The 20,107-nt window shown below is 32.6% G+C and overlaps 2 protein-coding genes and 1 non-coding gene across 3 annotated transcripts; 2 read left to right on the top strand and 1 right to left on the bottom strand.

Moving 5' to 3' along the window:
* The first annotated feature begins 1,633 nt into the window (after positions 1-1,633).
* Trnal-uaa (transfer RNA leucine (anticodon UAA)) lies at positions 1,634-1,717 on the top strand. Its single transcript has one exon. It is a non-coding gene; the product is annotated as a tRNA-Leu (tRNA).
* Positions 1,718-10,351: 8,634 nt separating this feature from the next.
* On the bottom strand, positions 10,352-12,103 carry LOC135133833 (uncharacterized). The gene has a single exon (XM_064062352.1). The coding sequence runs from the start codon at positions 12,101-12,103 to the stop codon at positions 10,352-10,354; it is 1,752 nt and encodes a 583-aa protein (XP_063918422.1).
* A 2,310-nt stretch (positions 12,104-14,413) lies between these two features.
* LOC135133748 (uncharacterized) lies at positions 14,414-14,906 on the top strand. The gene is made up of 2 exons (XM_064062240.1): positions 14,414-14,521; positions 14,585-14,906. Exons 1-2 carry the CDS (start codon positions 14,518-14,520, stop codon positions 14,887-14,889), a joined length of 309 nt encoding a protein of 102 aa, XP_063918310.1. The 5' UTR covers positions 14,414-14,517; the 3' UTR covers positions 14,890-14,906.
* Positions 14,907-20,107: the final 5,201 nt, after the last annotated feature.

The following is a 20,107-nucleotide window of genomic DNA, read 5'->3' as shown; positions in this document are numbered from 1 at the left end:
AGACCGGAAATGACTTTTGTGGCCCGAAATCTACAAGAAAATTTGTTAGGGAAATTTCGAAAATGGTCGAAAATGAGTCGAAATTTACCTAAGGAAGAAAATCTCATTTTTGAAAAAGTCCTCTAAAAATTCTTAAAAAATTCAAGCATATAGATTTGGACGTGCTGATTCCAAAAATATAGCGTGTTTAGGGTCACCAAGCAATATTTTCAAAATATTAGGAATAAAATTCGATTTTTTTTTAATTTAAAAAAAAATAACGATGTTTTATATTTCAATGGGCGATTCTGGAAAAACGGTTGGAGTTGTCGAAGAAATGAGCCAAAAGTGACTTCTGCAGCCCCAAATCTATAAGAGAATACATTTAGATAAATTTAGAACATCATCGAAACTGGATGGAAATTTTGTTAAGAAAAGGAAAATTTCATGTGTGAAAAAGTTGTCTAAATATTCTCAAAAAATTCAGGCAGATAGAACCCGACGTGCTGATTCTAAAAATATAGCGTGTTTAGAGTCACCGAGCATATTTTCGAAATACCCGGAGTAAAATTTAATTTTTTTGAAATTTTACCATTTCTAAGAATTAAAAAAATCATCACAAATTGAGATGGGGTGGATGGGCGGGGTTAATATTTTGCCTTATTATTTTAACATGTGTAGACTTCTTTGGACAACATGAAACTTAAATAATGTTTCAAATGCAAAGTTTATATGACAAAACATCGATTTTGCAATTAGGCTTCGGCCCGTAATTTCAAAAATGTACCATTTTAACCGTCTTTTAAGTTTCTTGCCATGAAAAGATGGCTATGTAAATTAAGAAAAAGAAAGGCAAAATATAAACCCCGCCCTCCCGCCCTATCTCGATTCTGATGATTTTTTTATTCGTCGTAAGCCAAGAGGGCAAGCTTAACTGCAAAATCCTTATTTCTCTAGGAGAAATTAAAAATATTTTTGAGTATCGCGTTGTTCAAAGAATACTGTGTTTATTAAGGAAAAAATAAAGCCAAAGATTAGGCGCCACCCATACCCGCCCCGATCTCAATTCTCAATTGTGATGAATTTTTCATTCGTTGTCAGTTCGACGGGCCCGGCTTAATTGCAAGATCCATATTTGTCTACAAAAATGTACTATTTTAAACGTGCTTTAAGTTTCTAACAATAAAAAAAACATCACCATTGAGATGGGGTCGGTGGGCGGGGTTTATATTTTACCTATTTTTCTTAATATACATACTATTCTTTGAAGAAGACGATACTCAAGAACATGTTTTTAATTTCTTATAAAGAAATAAGTATTTTGCAGTTAAGCTCCGCCCCCTTGGTTAACGGCGATTATAAAAAATCCACACCATTGAGACAGGGCGGGTGGGCGGGCTTCCATTTTGTCTTTTTATTTTAATATGTGTAAAATTCTTTTCACAACATAAAACTTGAAAAGTAGTTATATAGTGGGGCTGCTGGCTCAGGTCAAATGAGGTCAACCCGAGCTAGGAGCCCCACAACTTTTGATCGAGCGGTCATTGATCTTTTTGGTCGACAATTGACTGTTTGTGTATGAACGTGACTGACCTCGGCGTTGACCTTGCTTTGTCATCGCCTTGTGCTCGATCTATCTGACTCTATGTCCGTAGTCAGGTTGGCCGAGCGGTTTAAGGCGTCAGATTTAAGCTCTGATTCTCGAAAGAGAGCGTGGGTTCGAATCCCACACCTGACAGTTTTTTTTGTATGCAGTTCTACAGTTTTGTTTTGCGTTTAAATGAAACACAATTTAATATTACGTCATTTATTGAGGAAATATTTCATACAACCAATTGTATAGACACTTAGCATTATTTAAAGAACAGTAACATTTTTTATTGTTAGATATATGATTATCACATGATGGGATTTCTTTAGGCAATTTCACACAGTCTTCAATTGTTTCGAGGTTCACAACTTTGGGGCAGTCTTTTCCTAGCGTTTCCATGAGATAATTTTCTTTACATTTTCCTTTTACATATAAGACCTCCACTCCATGTTCCTTGATGTATTTGAGCAAAATTTCTTTTGCAAATATCTGATCCTTGGAGCCGTCATTAAATCTCAACATGTGATGGTAACGTTCTAGATATCTGGCTTGTTTCTTGGTTTTTTCATCGAGTTCGTTGAATTGTTTGGTGGATTTGAATGTTTCATGTATTGTGTTAATTCCATCGTATATCGTAAGTTCTTTTACAATGAATTCTTGCAGAGTAAAACCTTGTACGTCAACTACAACCAACTTCATCTTGTCAATTATTTCGACTGACTGAGAAGGAAGCGACTATGCAATTGTTTTTCTATCAATCCAACTATTGTGGGTGCTATTAAATCCTAACCACTTGACATACAGTTGGTTGCCTTTCTTTTTTAAAACTTTTTCAACGAGATACACACCTGGATGCTTAACTTTTAGTAGTTCCATTTCATAGAAGCCACCTAAAATGTTTTCACCCTTTTCATCTTTCAAAAAATATGTGATGGGATTAGTGAGATTAATTTTCCTTATTACGAAAATTTCATTTGACCAATTGGGTGTGTATCCCTTATCAAAGATTCCACGATATTTACTTATTCTTACGTTGTCACCAACTGTAAATTTTTGTTTATTGCTAACTATTTTAATGCGAGTATAAGCAGCTTTTAGAATAGCTTTCTCATTACTTTTGTTAACTTGTGAGGGTTTCATTTTTATAGTACGATGATAAGAATTATTATATTGATGTACTACATTTGGCAATAAATCTAACCATTTATAATTTCCTTGCAAACTAAATTCTTTCCACATTAAATTTTTCAATGTGCGATTTACTCTTTCAACGATTGAGGCCTTTTTTAAACTGTAAACACTGTAATGATTAATTTTGTATTTTTTCATAAGATTTTGAAACTTTACATTATAGAATTCTTTTCCTTGATCTGTTTGTAAATTTTTGGGTAACCATACGATCTTGGATAAAATTGTTTCCATTGCAGTCGTTATTTGTTGAGAATCTTTCGATTTTACTGGAACAGCCCACACATATTTTGAGAAACAGTCAATAACAATAAGTATATATTTGTATCCTCTATTTGTCTTAGCATACGGTATCATTTCCACTAAATCTGCTTGTAATGTTTCGTTAATACCCTTAATTATCACCTTACGTCGTGTAAAATTAATTCTTACAGGTTTGTGCAGTTCTGCAACAATATCTCTTTTAATGGGAGTTGGTTCATACACCTTCTTGCGCTTCATTTTTATTGCTCTTGTGTTTATAATATGCTTTCTCGGACGTAACTAATGATTCTTCAAAATTCACAGGGCATTTTATTATCATTTCAGCGAACAAATCCGGTACATTTTCTGTTTTATTGAAGGCATATTTGAACGAGATACGGTCACCGTTACGTAATGAAAGTCCTTCCATTTCTTCTCTATTAAATATTTTGTTATTTACACAAATATTTATTTCATTGCTAGTAATATTTAATTTTGCAATTGAACCAATTTCTAAAGGAAACGTGTAGTGAGTTTCTTTAGACTTTAATATGTACGTGTTTTCGATGGTTTTAGCTGATTCGAAGTGAAATATTAGATTATAGAACATATAGTTCGAAATAGTAATCATAGCATCGTCAACTGAATCTGAAAGTTTAGTATGTTTCAGCAAATGACGTCCGAATTTATCCAGAGTCATATTAAGCAATAATTTTAGCTTCGCGTAGTTCTTCTATTATAGAAACGATTTCGTTTTGGTGACCTGAGTGGCCTGCTGTCTGGGAAGCGACTAACAACTTCAGTCTTTCAACTAATTCATTTGGATCTTCCCAATACACATAATCAACTTTATTTGCGTTTACTTCTTTAAACAATACTTGACCACCTTTCTTCGGCTTTTTATACTTCGTGAGAGTTGAGAACAATGGTCCTATAATATTTTTGTATTTCATAGAACTTGTACCCAATATTCGATCATTTTCATCGAAATTTCTTCGATATGCATTAGTTTTTTCTAGAATTTTTTTGTATATTTCTTTGTCTTCCACAGTAAAATGAATAGGCTTCTTTTTAAAAATGAGTTCATAAATTCCAGGCGTCCCTATAAATATCTCATTATCTATTTTTATATCTGGACCTACAAATTGTACCTCCTTCGAACCAATGTAAAATTTCTCTGAGAACGTGTCATGTCTTACGCCTGTTCTGTGATCAAATTTACTTTCTGTATCGTGATGCATTTCGTCAATATATTTTCTCGGTAATTCATCAAAATCATTTAAATATTCGTTGTAAACATCTGTATCAACGATGTTTTTAATATAATTTTTACTTAATTGAACAGATTTTTCAAGAACTTCATCGAAGTTGTAATTATCATTGTCTTTTTCGGGAATGTATTCGAACACATTGTTCTGTGCATCTGTTTTATTTATTGATTCCTCGAAATCTCCCTGTGACAGAATATCATATTTTGAACTAATCGGACTCATTCCTTGTTCTTTTTCGTTTTTGATTGTATCGATTCTTTTCACAAGGTTAGTAACTTTTGTAGCAATTCTTTTTTGTCTTGGTGTGAAAATTTCTTCTTGCATTGGTGTATTATTGATAGTTTTTTTGGCACGAACAGGAGATAGAATTGTATTTTCCAACTTTCGCTTTGTTGGTGTACTGTGCTCAATGTTCGATGCATTTTTTGTTTTCACATCTTGATTACTTTTTATTGCAGATTCACTTCTTCTCTCAATTAATGTTTCCAAATGTTTGGTAAGGGGTTCATACTTTTTTTCTTCATTTCTTTGAGTTGCTTTAATTAGTTCTAATTTTCTTTGTAAATCTTTTCTTTTCTTAATCAATTTCTTTTTTAAATCAAGCACATCTGATATTTTCGAATCCATGTCTCCTAAGACTTTCGAAAATACAAATAAACTGAATTAATCTATTTGAATTAAAGGCTTATATACGTATGCAACATTTCACAAACATTCTATAAAAAAGACTAGTTTTTTTTTTTTTTTCATATTTCAATAGTATAGATGCACATGTTTTGTTTTGTAATGATCTCTTATATGATCTTTATAATAGCAATATATACAGGGTAAGTTAGGGGTATCTGTTTCACCTCCACATTTTGGACATTTATATTTTACAGGAACTGGCATGTTGACGGTTTAAGATACTTTTATAGACTGAAATTATGGAAATGGGTCAATGAAATTATCAAATCCTTTTCTAAACCTACCACTACGAATTTCGTTCTCTTTATCGACTACTAAAAATTCATAACTATTTTGCCAGCAAAATGAACAGATTTCTTTAAATTTATCAAATGTGATATCAGTACCGATATGATCATCATAAATATGACGCAAGTTTAAATTATCTTGCTTAAATAAAATAATAAAATTTGCGTTGTCTCTTATTAGATGTTTAGGAATACATGTGTATGTTTGACATAAATAAAAACAATCTATATTTCTGTGTCGTCCCATGCTAAAATATTCTTTCATTAAATTTTGCTTGTCACATGCCACGTCGTCAAAAATGAAGACAGAATTAGTTTTAGCTTTGTGCGCTGGTGGTATGTTGTTATTGTCGAAATTGTTAAAACTATAAAAATTTATACCTTTAATAGGTTTTAGAAGATTTTCCAAATATTGATATTTTGGTTGGAAAAGAGATTTAGAATACACGTAGACATTTTCAAATCTTAAACCATTTGGATGTTCGATTAAACCTATCATAACATTAGTTTTTCCGCAATTAGACGGTCCGACAATTATACATCTTACTGTCGATGGTAAAAGATCTCCGTGTCTTTTATTCTCACTGTTAATTTTGATATCGTTATTGCTTATCGGCAATTTAAGGTTTTGAGGGATCAAACGCATTTCGACATCTAATTAAGAAACCGACATGTGGAGGGGTATAAATACTAAATTTTTCTACGATTCCATTAGTATTTTAGCTGATACGAAAGTTTGAGTATAAATGAAGATTACGAAGCGAACAAGGAACAGTCGTCGTAGTGAGACCTACAGAAAAACATATTGTGGACGTGGGATCGTAAATTCGGTTATTAATAAATTACCGTTTGAACTTCATATTCCGGGTTATAACTTTTGTGGACCAGGAACTAAATTAGAAAAACGATTAGCAAGAGGAGATAAAGGTCGAAATCAATTAGACGAAGCTTGCAAATTTCACGATATAGCTTACAGTGAACATAAAGATTTGGAAAATCGACATAAAGCCGATAAAGTTCTATTAGATAAAGCAAAACTTAGACTACGTTCTTCGGACGCATCTTTCGGGGAAAAAGCTGCTGCTTTAGGTGTTGCGGCTGCTATGAAAGCTAAAATAAAACTTGGTATGGGTTGTCGAATCAAAAGAAAAACTATTAGACGTGGAAAGGCCTTGAATTTTAACGTTTTAAGAAAATCCGCCAGGCTTGCTTTAAAAAATAAGAAATTTAAGAATATGAAGGATGCTGTAAAAGTGGCCATGAGAGCAGTAAAATCATCAAAAGGAAAAAAGAGAGTGAGACCTCTTCGTCACAGACGTATAATACCCATACCGAAAAGTGGTGGATTTTTACCTCTACTACCAATATTTGCCGCTTTAGGCGCTCTGGGATCTTTAGGTGGTGGTGCAGCAGCCGTTGCAAAAGCTGTTAACGATGCTAAATCAGCTAAAGAACAGTTGAAAGAAAACCAAAGACACAATCAGAAAATGGAGTCGATAGCTGTAGGAAAGTCAGGGAGTGGATTATATTTGAAACCATATAAAAGAGGATATGGTCTTTTTTTAGCCCCATCAAAATTTCAAAAGAACTCCCGATAAATCTTCCAAAACATGCTCTCACCAACATCGACATTTGCAAATATGTAAAGCGTTTGAAAATTCCTCGCTTCAGAGGAGTTTTTATGAAAGATTCGCTTCCAAATAAAGTGCACCTTAATGAGTGTGGTATATTAAATCTAGACAATAAGGAAGGTTCTGGAACACATTGGACAGCTTATAAAAAAACTCGAAATGAAGCTATATACTTCGATAGTTATGGAGATTTGAGGCCACCTCTTGAACTGATCAAATATTTACAGAGCAACGGTTCCTGTAATATAGTATATAATCATCAAGCTTTACAGACTTTTAAAACTATTAATTGTGGACATTTATGTCTACGATTTCTATATAACTGTTACAAATAAAATTGTTCGAAGTTAGAGCGTTTTAGTTCAATTGATAGTGTCGTTGAAGCAAGTACTACGATGTCGAACGTATTTTCATTGGATGGAAACAGTTCTGTACTTTCGAGCAGATACTATCCACCAATTATCTTGGAAGATTATAACTATGCTTTAGGATTAGAAAGTTTGGTTACTTGGAATTCTTTTCCAAATATCGATAACAATAATAACAAATTTTATTTTTTTACACCAGACAAAAAAGAGCATTATATAGAAATTCCCGAGGGTTCTTATGAAATAGAAGACATTGAGTCGTATTTAAATAAAGAAATCAAAAACTATATGGAACATTATTTTCAATACCAAACTGACGAATACGGAAATAGAATAAAGAAATTTAAAATGTCAACACCAAACTTAATAATCAGAGGAAATAATAATACATTAAAATCGGAAGTTAAATGTACCCTTGATATAAATTTTTCAAGAAAGGATTCCTTAGGAAGTTTATTAGGATTTAAGAACAACATTCTGAAAGCGCATAAAACTCACATATCAGATTTTCCAGCAAAAATTTTAAAAGTGAATGCTCTTTGCGTTTATTGTAATATAGTAACTGGTTCATATAAGAACGGAAATCCCGTTCACGTAATACATCAATTTTTTCCAACAGTACCTCCCGGTTACAAAATAGTGGAGCGACCATTAAATGTTATATATCTACCAATTAATACGAAACAAATAGATGAGATAATCGTTAAAATAACAGATCAAGAAGGAAATATTGTTAGTTTTAGAGGTGAAGAGGTGGGTGTACGTTTGCATCTTAAGAAGCTCACGTGATGGGTATTATTTTTAATGAAAATCTAAAAAACCGAAATTCGGTATATATAAATAGGACGATGAAAAGAAAATCAGTCAGTCCTTCTACAAGGATCAAACGTTTAACATTAGGGAATCGTAGATTTCTTGAATCTCTAGGATTAACGGTTTTGAAATAATATTTTTATCCAGTATAAAAAACAGCAATGAATTTTGAAATATTAAACGTAAACGAAAAAGCTGCATATGATCATTCAATTTATTATGGAGAAAGACATACACACTTGCCTTATTCTAACAGTTCATATAACTATGATGATGAAATAAGAATTCCAATTGAACATCAAGATTTATACACTTTTCCTCATTTGAGTACATTGCATATAGAGGGTAAGATTATTGTGAAAAATGAAATCGATGAAATTGTACAGAAACCAGAAATCAAATTTGTAAATAATGGCGTTCTTTTGTTGTTTAATCAAATAAGATATGAAATTGCTGGAGTCGTTGTGGATAGTATTAGAAACCCAGGGTTAGCGTCCACCATGAAAGGATATGTAACGTATAACAGTAATGAAAGCGTAGCTCTAGAGAATGCTGGATGGTTTCCTAAAAAAGATTCGAATATAATTAAAGAAAATGGAACTTTTGAAGTTTCGATTCCATTAAAAATAATTTTTGGCTTTTGCGAAGATTTCAAAAAGGCTATTTTGAATGTAAGACAAGAGCTTGTTTTAGTTCGTTCTAATACCGATGTAAATGCTTTAATTTCTTCAAATGATAAATACAAAATTAAAGTAGAACTTAGTAAAATATGCTGGAAAATGCATCACTTGTCCGTGTCCGATGCCGAAAGGATCGCCTTGATCGATATTGTAAGAAGCAACAGGGAATTGGATATTATGTTTAGAAGTAAAGAATTACATGAATTTGCGCCACCAGTTCAATCGATAACTAATACTTGGACTATTAAAACTTCCTTAGAAAAACCTCAGTACATACTTTTTGCATTGCAACAGGGAAGAAAAAATCAATTGAAGAAAAACTACAGTCAATTTGATCATTGTAATCTGAGAGATGTCAAATTGTATCTTAACGATACCATGTATCCCTACGACAACTTGAATGTTGATTTCACAAATAATCGTTATGCAATTCTCTATGATATGTTTAAAGAGTTCCAGACATCGTTCTTATCCAAAACTAGCGAGCCATTATTCGATAAGGATGAATTTAAAGAAAAGACACCCATAGTAGTAATCGACTGTTCTAAACAAACGGAAGCTTTGAAGAGAGGCCCCGTTACAATTACGTTGTGGTTTGAAACGACCGCAGGTATTCCAGCAGACACCACAGCCTACTGTCTTATTCTTCACGACCGAATGGTAAAATACATTCCTGCACAAGATGTCGTCAGAGTGTTGTGAATAATTTAAAATGTTACTGTATTTAAAATTAATGTATTATGTTTGAGGGGTAAATAAAACTACATATACAACCATTTTTGTGTATTTTATTTATGACAACCAAAAATTACATCTAAAGTTTTCTTATAATCATCTAATTTAATTGAGGGCCATCTTGCTGCATCTGGTCCTTCGGTCCATCCTAATGGTAATTCAGGATTAGCTTCACCTTTGACAATGTTCTTTTTGAGCCAGGTGAAAATTCTTTTGTGCTCCTGATTTTCAGAGGGTTTAAATGTGAAGGAATCGTAATTGATTATCGTTAGAGCCTCAAAGAATGTAGTGAGTGCTTTGTGATTTGCCAAATATGCAGCTCGACACATAAATTCGTCAACACATTGCTCGATCCGTCGGTAATTTTTCTGGATATTTTCAACAGGATAGAAGATATCCCCCAGATTCTGCCAGCGATGATCACTTAATAATTTATAAATAAAAGATTTATAAACTAGTGAATTATCAAGGTAGTTGGTGGTCATTAAAAACTCCAAAGAAGCATAATTTAAATTTTCAATGTTGTCTCTTTCACATATATTTAGAAATGCATCAATATAACTGTCAAGAGATTGTTTCTTTTGTAGGAGTACACATATGTCAAGAGTAAAAAAACCAACTTCATTTTCAGCAATCCATTTAAATACTTCATCCGGTACAATAAATTCGGCTTTTTCAATAATGTAAAGGAACAAATTTAATTTTGTCCTATCATTCGCAGCGGCGCGAAGATAAATTTTATACACATTTTCGGATGCACAAAATGCTTGCAAATCAACAAACTGTCTCAAGTCAGACATTGTAGTAATGTGAAATCACCAACATCGAATAAATCATCAGCTAACTTAAACTGCTTTTATATTATAATTCCCCACTCTTCACATTTCTGGTGGCGAAATATGATATCCCCAAGGTCGCGTATCCGTTGCAAATCTTGTAACAATTCTCTTATCATCATTATGGCTGAGAACTATTTTCTCCTGTTTTATTGTGTAAACAATATGATGTTTTGATTTGATGAGATTTTGGGACTTTTCGTAATTTCGGCTATTAAATAAGCATTCTTTATAATTTTCGAATGTTATTGTTTTAAGTGAAGCTTTCGTACTACCTTTGGATTTCTTAACTACCTTTTTATTAAAATCATCCTTTGCAACTCTATATGCATACATTTTCGATCTGAGACCCACAAATTCTAACATAATCTTACCGTTATTTTCATCTTTCATCAAACCTGGCACTTTTTTATTTTTTTGTTCTATACCATAAACATTATACAAATCATAGTCTGAAGTATCAAACCGATGAGAATCTTTCTTAATATATTCGTATATATCACCTACATGAAATTCGTAAATTAGACTGTCAGTGTCGGTGTAAAGCAACTTTGCATTATTGTTAAATGTTTCCTTAATATAACCATAGTGGAATTCATAGAGAAAAGTTTTAGAAATATCTAAAATACAAAAACCGACATAAATTGGTTTATTTAAAAACACCTCTAATTTACTCATTTCGATGATAGCTGAATCATCATCAAATACAACGGAACTGTGAAAATTTGGTTTAGAAATAAGAGAACGAACTCCCCATCGTCCCTCCCATTTACTGACCAATCGAATATCCCTATGTTTTCGAACATTTTCCATGCATTTACCATAAATAGCGTTAATCATTAATTTAAAAAAATCTTTTTCAAAATCGTTCTTCGCTTGCTGTCTAAGCCTTGTATTTAAATCTATATATTCCTTTAACCACGCAGACTGTTCGAATTTAAGAACACGATGTACACATTTTATTTTCATACCAAATTTTATATACATTTTTAAATTCCTATAATGTATAACATAATTTTTCTTAGGATATAAAGTCAATAACAACTTTTTAAGTTTAGATCTTGAAATGGGAGGTATCATGTGCTCTGGAGCTAAAGGTAAATCGCTATGTATTTCATGCAAATCTACTGGATAATCCAAATCGCATTCAATAATATAACCAGTTGTGGAATTATCAGAAGTATCTAAGATATCTGAAATATTGAAATTTTCTACAAATTCAAATTTCCCATACGGTAAACATTGAGACATTGCCGCTCCGTAAAGGTTATTAACATCAAAATACATTAAATAGGTACTATCTTGTGAAGGATCATATTCGTCTTTATTCATGTACTTATTATTGGCTTTACCGTATCTATTAGAACATTGGGAAACTCCACCTCTAATACCTCTCTCCACAAAAAGGACTTTATCTATGTCCGTTAAGAGTTCTAGTTTAATTTTTGTCGTTTTTAACATGGCATCAAATGTTAAACCTGGTGCAGTATAATAATGTAAGGGATCAAGTTGATAAGTATTTAAACACGTAGTTCGAAATGCTTCGAATACGTCGGCTAGAAGAAGCACATCTGTTTTTAAATATAAATCGGAATATTCTCCTAATGTACGAATATTGAAAGTATTCCAAACTTTGATAGCGTGAGAATAATCTTCATCTTTAACATCTTGTTCGTATAAGCGGCTATAAAATTCCTTTTTTTCGGGTAGTTTTGTTTCAAGGAGTTTCTCCCAGGAATTTATATAATCATAAGGAAACACTCCTTTTCTGTTTAACAAATAAAATTCTTCCATATTATTACAATTTGTCTGAGTAATAATTTTTTGTGAATTATCTAAATTGGAAGAAAGCTTGTCTAAACTGTAGGGCATAAATCTGAAAGAATCAATAAATCGTAAACTAACTTTTGTATCATCGACAAATTTAGTAAATGAAATATATCTTTCTTTATTGATGGGAAGCAATTTAATGTCACCTTTTATTGAATTTGAAAGTTCTTTAATAAAAAAATGTGCGTCATATCCACTCATATTATGAAACACCACAGGTATAACACAAATATCTTTATAATTTAAATTACAATTCTGATGTGCAGCGCCCCTATACATTCCAGTTAAGTGATTATGATCGCGCACTTTAACGTTATTTTCTGAAAATGTTTTTTTACATATATGACATATTTGTGAGGATTCAAACTGCTCACGTTCTTGTGTAGTTAATTTTTCCATAGATATAATGTTTTGAAATTTGTTGTTACAAAAATGAGACAATTGATTTAACTCTTGAACAAACCATTGGATGCAATCTTTACCTCGATACAAACGAAATCTGGAAAGAGAATTATCATATGAACAGTGAAAATAGTATGCAACACTGTATGCAACATGTTTTTGATAAGGATTGGTTTTACAAGTAGTGGACATGTGGTCTTTTGAATAATCAAGAAGAATACTCTCGAGATCTGCGTATATAGTAAAAGGTACTTTCTCTTGATATCTATAATTTTGAAAATACAAATAATTTTCGTTTTCTGATGGCAATCTTATGGAATATTTATTAATACTCTGACATGTAGTTTTATGTTTTTGGAGTAACTCCTCTGTAGTGAAATGATTTAAACATCTTTCGCATATATAAAATTTACATTTATGGAGGGAAAGTTGCTTAGCTAAAAGAGCTGACAAATTTTTGATCCATACGAAATGATAGAGCAATTGACGATCTTCAAAGTGATCATTGTCGTTTTTTGTATTTTGTATTTGTGTTTCAGCAGGTAGCATAAGCAAATTAATTACTTTATTAGAATTTAAAAACCTTGTGCTTAAACGACAAGGTAAAACTTTTTTCTCCTCGATGCAGTACAAATTAATTGCAAGATTGTTGAGTTCTTCAAATTTTTGAATGTCTTTAATTGTGATTGGAAAGTCTAAATTATCATATTTCAACACATTTTTGAAGTGTGGATACGACGATTTTCGATGTGAATTTTTATCGGTAGGGAATAAAGCTGAAACTATTGCCCATAGAAAACAATATTCATCATCATTTTGAACATTAATTATTGCATGTTTTTTTTTAATGCAAGCTGGTGTGGACACGAAAGTTGAGTAACCAAATTTGATTGGATCATATTTATTTATGTTAATTTTCAATCCTAAAATCTCATACAACGCCCAACCGGAGTCCTTTTCCGCAAATTCTTCTAATTTCTTCATTATCTTATCAACAACGTTCTCTTCGTACCATTGCTTTAAATCTGTATATGCATCAATGTGCTGATTTTTTGTGGAGAATGTTTTAACGTCTGTTTCACCAGAGTGCGGTTTAATAAAATTTGCCGAAAAAATTACATTTACTTTTAGCATCGTGTTTTTTAGCTCTTTTCTAATTCTAAACATAAAACATTTAAAAGATTGTCGAAAAAACTGAAGAGGATCTTTAATGTGATGATTAATTATAAATCCTGTACGAATTCTTTGTTCAAAACAAGATTCTATGTCTTGCCAGGTTACGTTTGCCGTAGGTTTAAATTTGTCTCTTTTAAAATAACCTTCTCCAATTTTTAGAGACAATTGTTTTTTTTTATTTAAAAGCTTGAAGCGGTAAAATTTTAAATAAGCTAGACTTGTTTCTAAGGAATTAGCATTTTCTAAAATATTTTCTCGATGTATTTTACATCTAAGTGCTTTTCTAATTATTCTAATGCTGGTATTTATATATACTAAAAAATTTTTAATTTCTTCGATTGTTTTGATTTTACTAATATATTCATGAATTAGCTTAAGCGAGCCTTTACATATAGCCGTCACTGTTTCCTGCGGATGCATTTCTTTTTTTTTTTTTGCTGTCGAACTTGTTTATCACAGTAGAAAGAAGAGCACTATTATTTTTCTTTATTTTTCTGTGGAATACCTTCTTATTTATATGTGAACGAAATTTCCGATTGTAACTCACAACTCAACAAATTTAATAAAAATCAGCGAAAAATGAGACGCGTATTTTTGCAAGCTCAGAAAAACAACTAAATTATCAACTTCAGCGTAATTAAGAAAATGTAATCTGTAGTAAAAGTGGAGGAAAATAGCAAGAGTTTGGATTGATAATGTGTATAAATGGGAGATCACCCGCAAGAGTTATAACAGTCCTCAACAAATTGAAGATCACAGTCAGTCCTCAACACTTAAGAAAAATATATATAAACAACAAAATGGGTAAGCTTGTCTTTATTACTATTAAATAAAAATCCTAATTGTTTTTCTTTTTTTTTTATTTAGAGCAATTTGTCATATGCCCGTTTGACAGAAGCCATAGGCTTCTTGAGAGCCGATTGAAGCGCCATATTTTTAATTGTCATCGTGAGGCCTGGGAGCGGGAGAGATGTCTTCGTGAGGCTGCTTCCAGAGCATCCCATACGCCACCATCACCACCACCACGAGCACCACCACCACCGCCAATAATAGAATGCCCAGACAACTGGGATAATGAAATTAGTCAAACGTACGTCCCCTCCATGAGTAGGGAGCTGCTTCTGGACAGAACGGCAATCAATAATTATAAGTCAGTTTTTAGAAGAAAATAATAAAATAATTATAGTAATTTGTTTCGGTCCGTTTATCGCTACCACCCTACCATGACTTACCACCTCTACAAGCTTGCTATTCGAGTGTGTGTATACAAGAACATAACTAGTCTAAAATGTTTCTGCCTATCAACGTGATGGTACTATTAAGTGCGCTTGTTGAAAACAACTTATATATCTATACCACGCCAAACATAACTCTTCTGTATATTCAGACGTATGAAAAGGAATGTTGGGAAAAAATGACTCCGATCAATATAATCGAAACCAGTTATCATCTCTTCTATGCGAAAAATATCACAACGCAAAATTATTTGGCTTACAAGATAAAAACAGAACAAGGAAATCGACAATTTTCTCAATGGTTAATAATCGAAAATATTAACAGTAATAACAATTCAAAGGAAATCTTTGATTTTTGTTTAAGAAACGATCATGTGTGGTCTGCTTCACTTTTTCTCATATTCTCGATAATGACCGTAATAGTAGCATGCTGGGATTTGGCGAGCCGTTAGTGCTAATTGTGGTGGTGGTGGTGGTGGTGCTGTTGAATACATATATAGGTTACTTCGCAACAACAAAGTACTCATTCTATCCAAACAATGTTAGGCTTAAACTGCACACTTATTTTATCGACCATTTTAATACAGAAAGATTTGTATTTATTCACTGATAGCAATGTTACAGATGTACATTTACAAACTCTGGTTAGAAATAAAGAATGTACTTGTAGAAAAATGATAGAAATTAAAGATGGACATGATCAGTTAGTTATGTTTTATTCAAAAAATGTATCCGTTTCCAGCCAACTGCAGTATCAACTAGAATTTGTCTTCAAAAACAGAAGCCGATGCAAGTCACCAAATATCACCACTATTAACGATTATAGTGGATACAAAAGTTCTAGCGGTGAAAATGCTACACAATATTGTTTGGCAAAACCCTGGATCTGGATATTTACTTCTGCAGGAGCAATTATTTTTGTAATTATATTTTGTGTGTTACTTTATTTAGTGTTAATATGTTTCACTCATTGTAGCAAACCCAATAATCCAACAAATGTTTGAAAATGTATGAATGTACGGATTCAATAAAACAATTATTTACATTTATTAGTTTTATTTCACATATATTCTATAATTTTTTTTTTTTCTAACAGCATCAGCACTACGATTTAACACAACAATAAATTATTTAATATTTTTCAAATTATTAGCAGCAACACAGGAATCATCGTGATCTACCACTACAGTATATGCTGACATAGCTAAATTGTTTGGTTCAAATCGTACTTCCTTTTTCGCAATTCTTTTCTTATATTTGGTGATGCGATCTTTTTTTTCAACATTGTCGAAATTCACATCTGTTAATTTCCATTCAACAAGTACTGGATTTACTCCACTTGAAAAATACATTGCCACTTTGCATATCGTTAAATCGAAAGATTTGAGAATTCTTAGTATTCTGGCTTCCAAGGAAATTTGAGGACGAGGTTCAATAAAAATAAGGTTAAATAGAAAACCTTCAAAATTCAAATAACAGCAAGGCCATTTGGATTGATAAACGTAAATAGAGATTCGGTTAGCTTGGCAGTTATCCTTAGCCCATTCTTCTATATTTTCATTTTTTTCTATATAAATATCAATGTCCGTATATGAAGAGGTTCGGTTCAATAGAAATGCGGCACATCCACCAGCCATGAATTTTCTGCACAATGGAAATTTTTGTCGTAACAAACTTTCGATTGCTTGAATGATACAACGTTTCTCTTCATTCAATGAATCTATATCAAGATCGCGAGAAACCAAAAGACTCTCTTTCAGTGGAAACATATCTGATGTGTGAACTGAACTGATAAATTTATAGAACACCAATACGTCTTATATACATGTGGTTCATCACAGTGAGGCTTGGATTGCTGAATTGCAGTTCTCACGGAAATAGTTTTTTCATGACCTTGAACTCTTAAGTTCCGTGAAGAGCACGTGTTTATGGAATTGCCGAATTGCATTTCTCACAGAAATAGGTTTTTTCATAACCTTGAACTCTTAATTTCCGAGAAAAGCACGTCTTCAAAAATTGCTGAATTGCATTTCTCTGATTTGGATCAATCTTTAAAATGTCCATATATGGACATGAAAAACTGCTGATTCGGCATTTAACCCCTCTACATTGTTTATTTTTTTGTATATTCTGCATTATTTTTCCTATATATTTAGAGTAGTTACTTATAATTGTCATTAGTTATTTTTATTCTCTCTCTTTGTGTGTGTGTGTGTGTGTACAGTGTCCCTGCAATAAAAATGAAATTTTCCCTGAGTTTAAAAAAACCAAAAATTAATTTTCTGGAAAATATCGTCATTCAGGTAGGTTTTTTTTTTTATTTTTATCTATTATATATTTGCATTATTATTGCGATTGCTTTTTCTCTTTTTAATAATAACTAAGTAATGTTTATATATTTTGTAGCCACCCAATAGTAATAATTGCCGTCCATCATCACCACCACCCCCTATGAGACTTATCTCTGAGCTCTCGGAGGAGGAGATGAGTCGATTAAGATCTCCAGAGCCCAGTTCTCCACAGCCCTCATGTTCCTACCAGCAGCCGTCTCCTCTCGATATCGACTTGACGCCATCTATGTTCGATGGCGAAGAGGAAAATGGTGGAAAGAACATGAAGTTATTGAGGGCGTTGTGTGAGAACATGCAGGCAACCCCTGAGGAGCAACAGCAACAACAACAACAAGAGACGAATGCAACTCTTCCTGTTCCTGATGCTGATGTACGCTCCCCATCAGTGCACCATCAGCAGCAACAGCAGGAAGAGGAGGAAGAGCAACCGATCCGCCGGACACCACCCCCGACACCTCGAACTGTGGACAGCGAGGATGAGTTCCAGTCGCCATCCACGGCACCGGAACTTCTGGCGTCTTTCCGTTCGAAGTGTCGGGAGGCCGAACGAACCCATAAAAAGAAAAGGTTCGACCTCCTGAAAAAAAAGACGAGGTGTGAAAAAAACGTCAAACAATATGAGAAAAAAGTGTGTGATTATCAAAGACTTCTTGCGGAAGCCAAAAAAGAACTCTATGATCTCAACAAAAACTTGAAAAATTGTGAAAGCAGTGCTGAAGAAGTAAAAAACTTATTAAATAGGATTAATTTTGTACAGTGAATAGTGTATATAGTGTATAGTGTATAGTGTATAGGGTATAGTATATATAGTAGTGTTTAGTGTTGTAGTGGTAGCAAATTGTTGTAGTGGTAGCAAATTGTTGTAGTGATAGAAGTAGTGGAAGCAGCAAATATATACATATATCTCTTTTTTTAATAGTGCTTTTTGATGGTTTTTGATGTTTTTTTGTTGGTTTTTGAAACTTGAAATTTTTTCTTTAATGTCTTAGTGTACTTAGTGGTGATGGTAGTAGTCATGTGACAATAAATATAAAGACAATAACCTATTTCGCTTTTTTTTTTTTTTTTTTTTTTTTTTTAAGTGTTGCATGTTGGGCTTATTCGAATCCTTTTTCGATGGTCTTTTTTTCGACCTGAAAAAATTTTTACGTAGCGACCTTGAAAAAACTAAAAATGGCTCCTGTATCAAGGTTGACGTGGACAGAATCGATTTTTTTGAGCAAACTTATCCGTTCGTTCCATAAGAAGGTTTTGATGTATACAACCGATACCGTATCTCTTACCGTTTGGGCACTAGAAACTTTTGCCCTTTTCTCCCTCAATTTCAACTTTTTTCGAAATTTTTTTTGCTCAACGTGTGTCTTAATTTTTTTAGCTTTTTTCCGTTCCCTTGTACCGACATGCTACCTCTTACCCCTTAGGAGCTATAAGGTTTTTTCGTTATTACTACTAAACGGTAGATGAAAATACTTTTTTTGCTACGTAGACCTATAGACCGTTCATTCGGAAATATTTTGGTACAAAAATCTATTTTTTAAGTTTTACCGTTTGGGCGCCACAAACTTTTGCCCTTTTCACAGTCATATCAAAAGTTAGCGAAAAACCGTTGACGGCTGTCGATATTATTTGTTTTTGTCAATCTTTTCTGCCCTATACACGAACCTCCTATCTCTTACCATTTTCGAGTAACAAAAATTTTTTCTATTTAAACGGTAGATACACCTATGAGTCATGATCATTTTTACACACGATTAGATAGTACTTCATGAATATGCATTTGTTTTTGTGAAAAAACAAACTTTTCTAAATTTGGATTTTTTTTTTGAGATTTTTTTTGTTTTAATTTTTCTTTGGATTCTTTGAATTTTTTAAATTTTTTTTTTCACCAAAACTTCTAATTTACTTTCCTACTGCTCAAGGAAAACTTTTTTTCGAATTTTGACAACCTTTTTTGACAAAAATTGTTGCGCCCCAAACTCAAATTTTCACATATTTAATTATATGGACCTATCGATTATTCATCCGAAAATAATTTGACACAAAAAACAAATTTTTAACTAATTCCGTTTGGTCACCACAAACTTTTGCCCTTTTCTCCGAAATGCTAAACTCAAACTAAAAACCGTCAAGACAGGTGCATGTGTTTCGTATTTTAGAAACTTTTTTGTTCTTTGCACGAACCTCCTATCTCTTACCGTTTTCGAGTTAAACATTTTTTTTATATTTAAACAATTATTACACCCCTTACCCTCATTTATTTTTACACAAATTGTGTCATTAGTTTATAGAGATGCGTTTTTCTTTTTTTGTGAACAAACTTTCTGCTGTATGGCACCCTGAAGCGATAATTCCTTATTTTTAAATATTTCCGAATACGTCCCTGTCTAATGAGAAAATAACGTGTGGTTCCGAAGGAATCTGCTGATGCGAAAGAATATTGTTATAATGACGGACGACGACGCGTTTCGGTTTACAAATTTTAAGGTGAAAATATTCGTAATTATATCGGAAAATAAGTGGTTTTCTTGCTTTGTTGTGGACACTAAATGGTGGTTTTTGTGATATGTGTGTGTATGCATGTTTTCGAGAAAGAACGGATAATTTTACTGTCTGTTTTCGACGATGTAAGTGACATTTTTTAATTTTAAACAACACACTCTCGCCTTCCGACATTTGATATTTTATTCTAATAATTACGGACGTGTTTCGCATCATTATTTTTACGTTAGATTGATCCGTAATTATTTGTAATGTACAAGATTCCGAGTGCAAATAAGCTTAAATCAACAGAAACTTGCTTCGGA

This window comes from Zophobas morio, unplaced genomic scaffold (genome assembly GCF_036711695.1).
Source record: "Zophobas morio isolate AGI-343-1 ecotype UQ-CSIRO unplaced genomic scaffold, CSIRO_AGI_Zmor_V1 ptg000022l, whole genome shotgun sequence".
NCBI lineage: Eukaryota > Metazoa > Arthropoda > Insecta > Coleoptera > Tenebrionidae > Zophobas > Zophobas morio.
The sequence above is the reverse complement of the archived record's forward strand: the minus strand, read 5'-3'. Positions and strand labels throughout refer to the sequence as shown.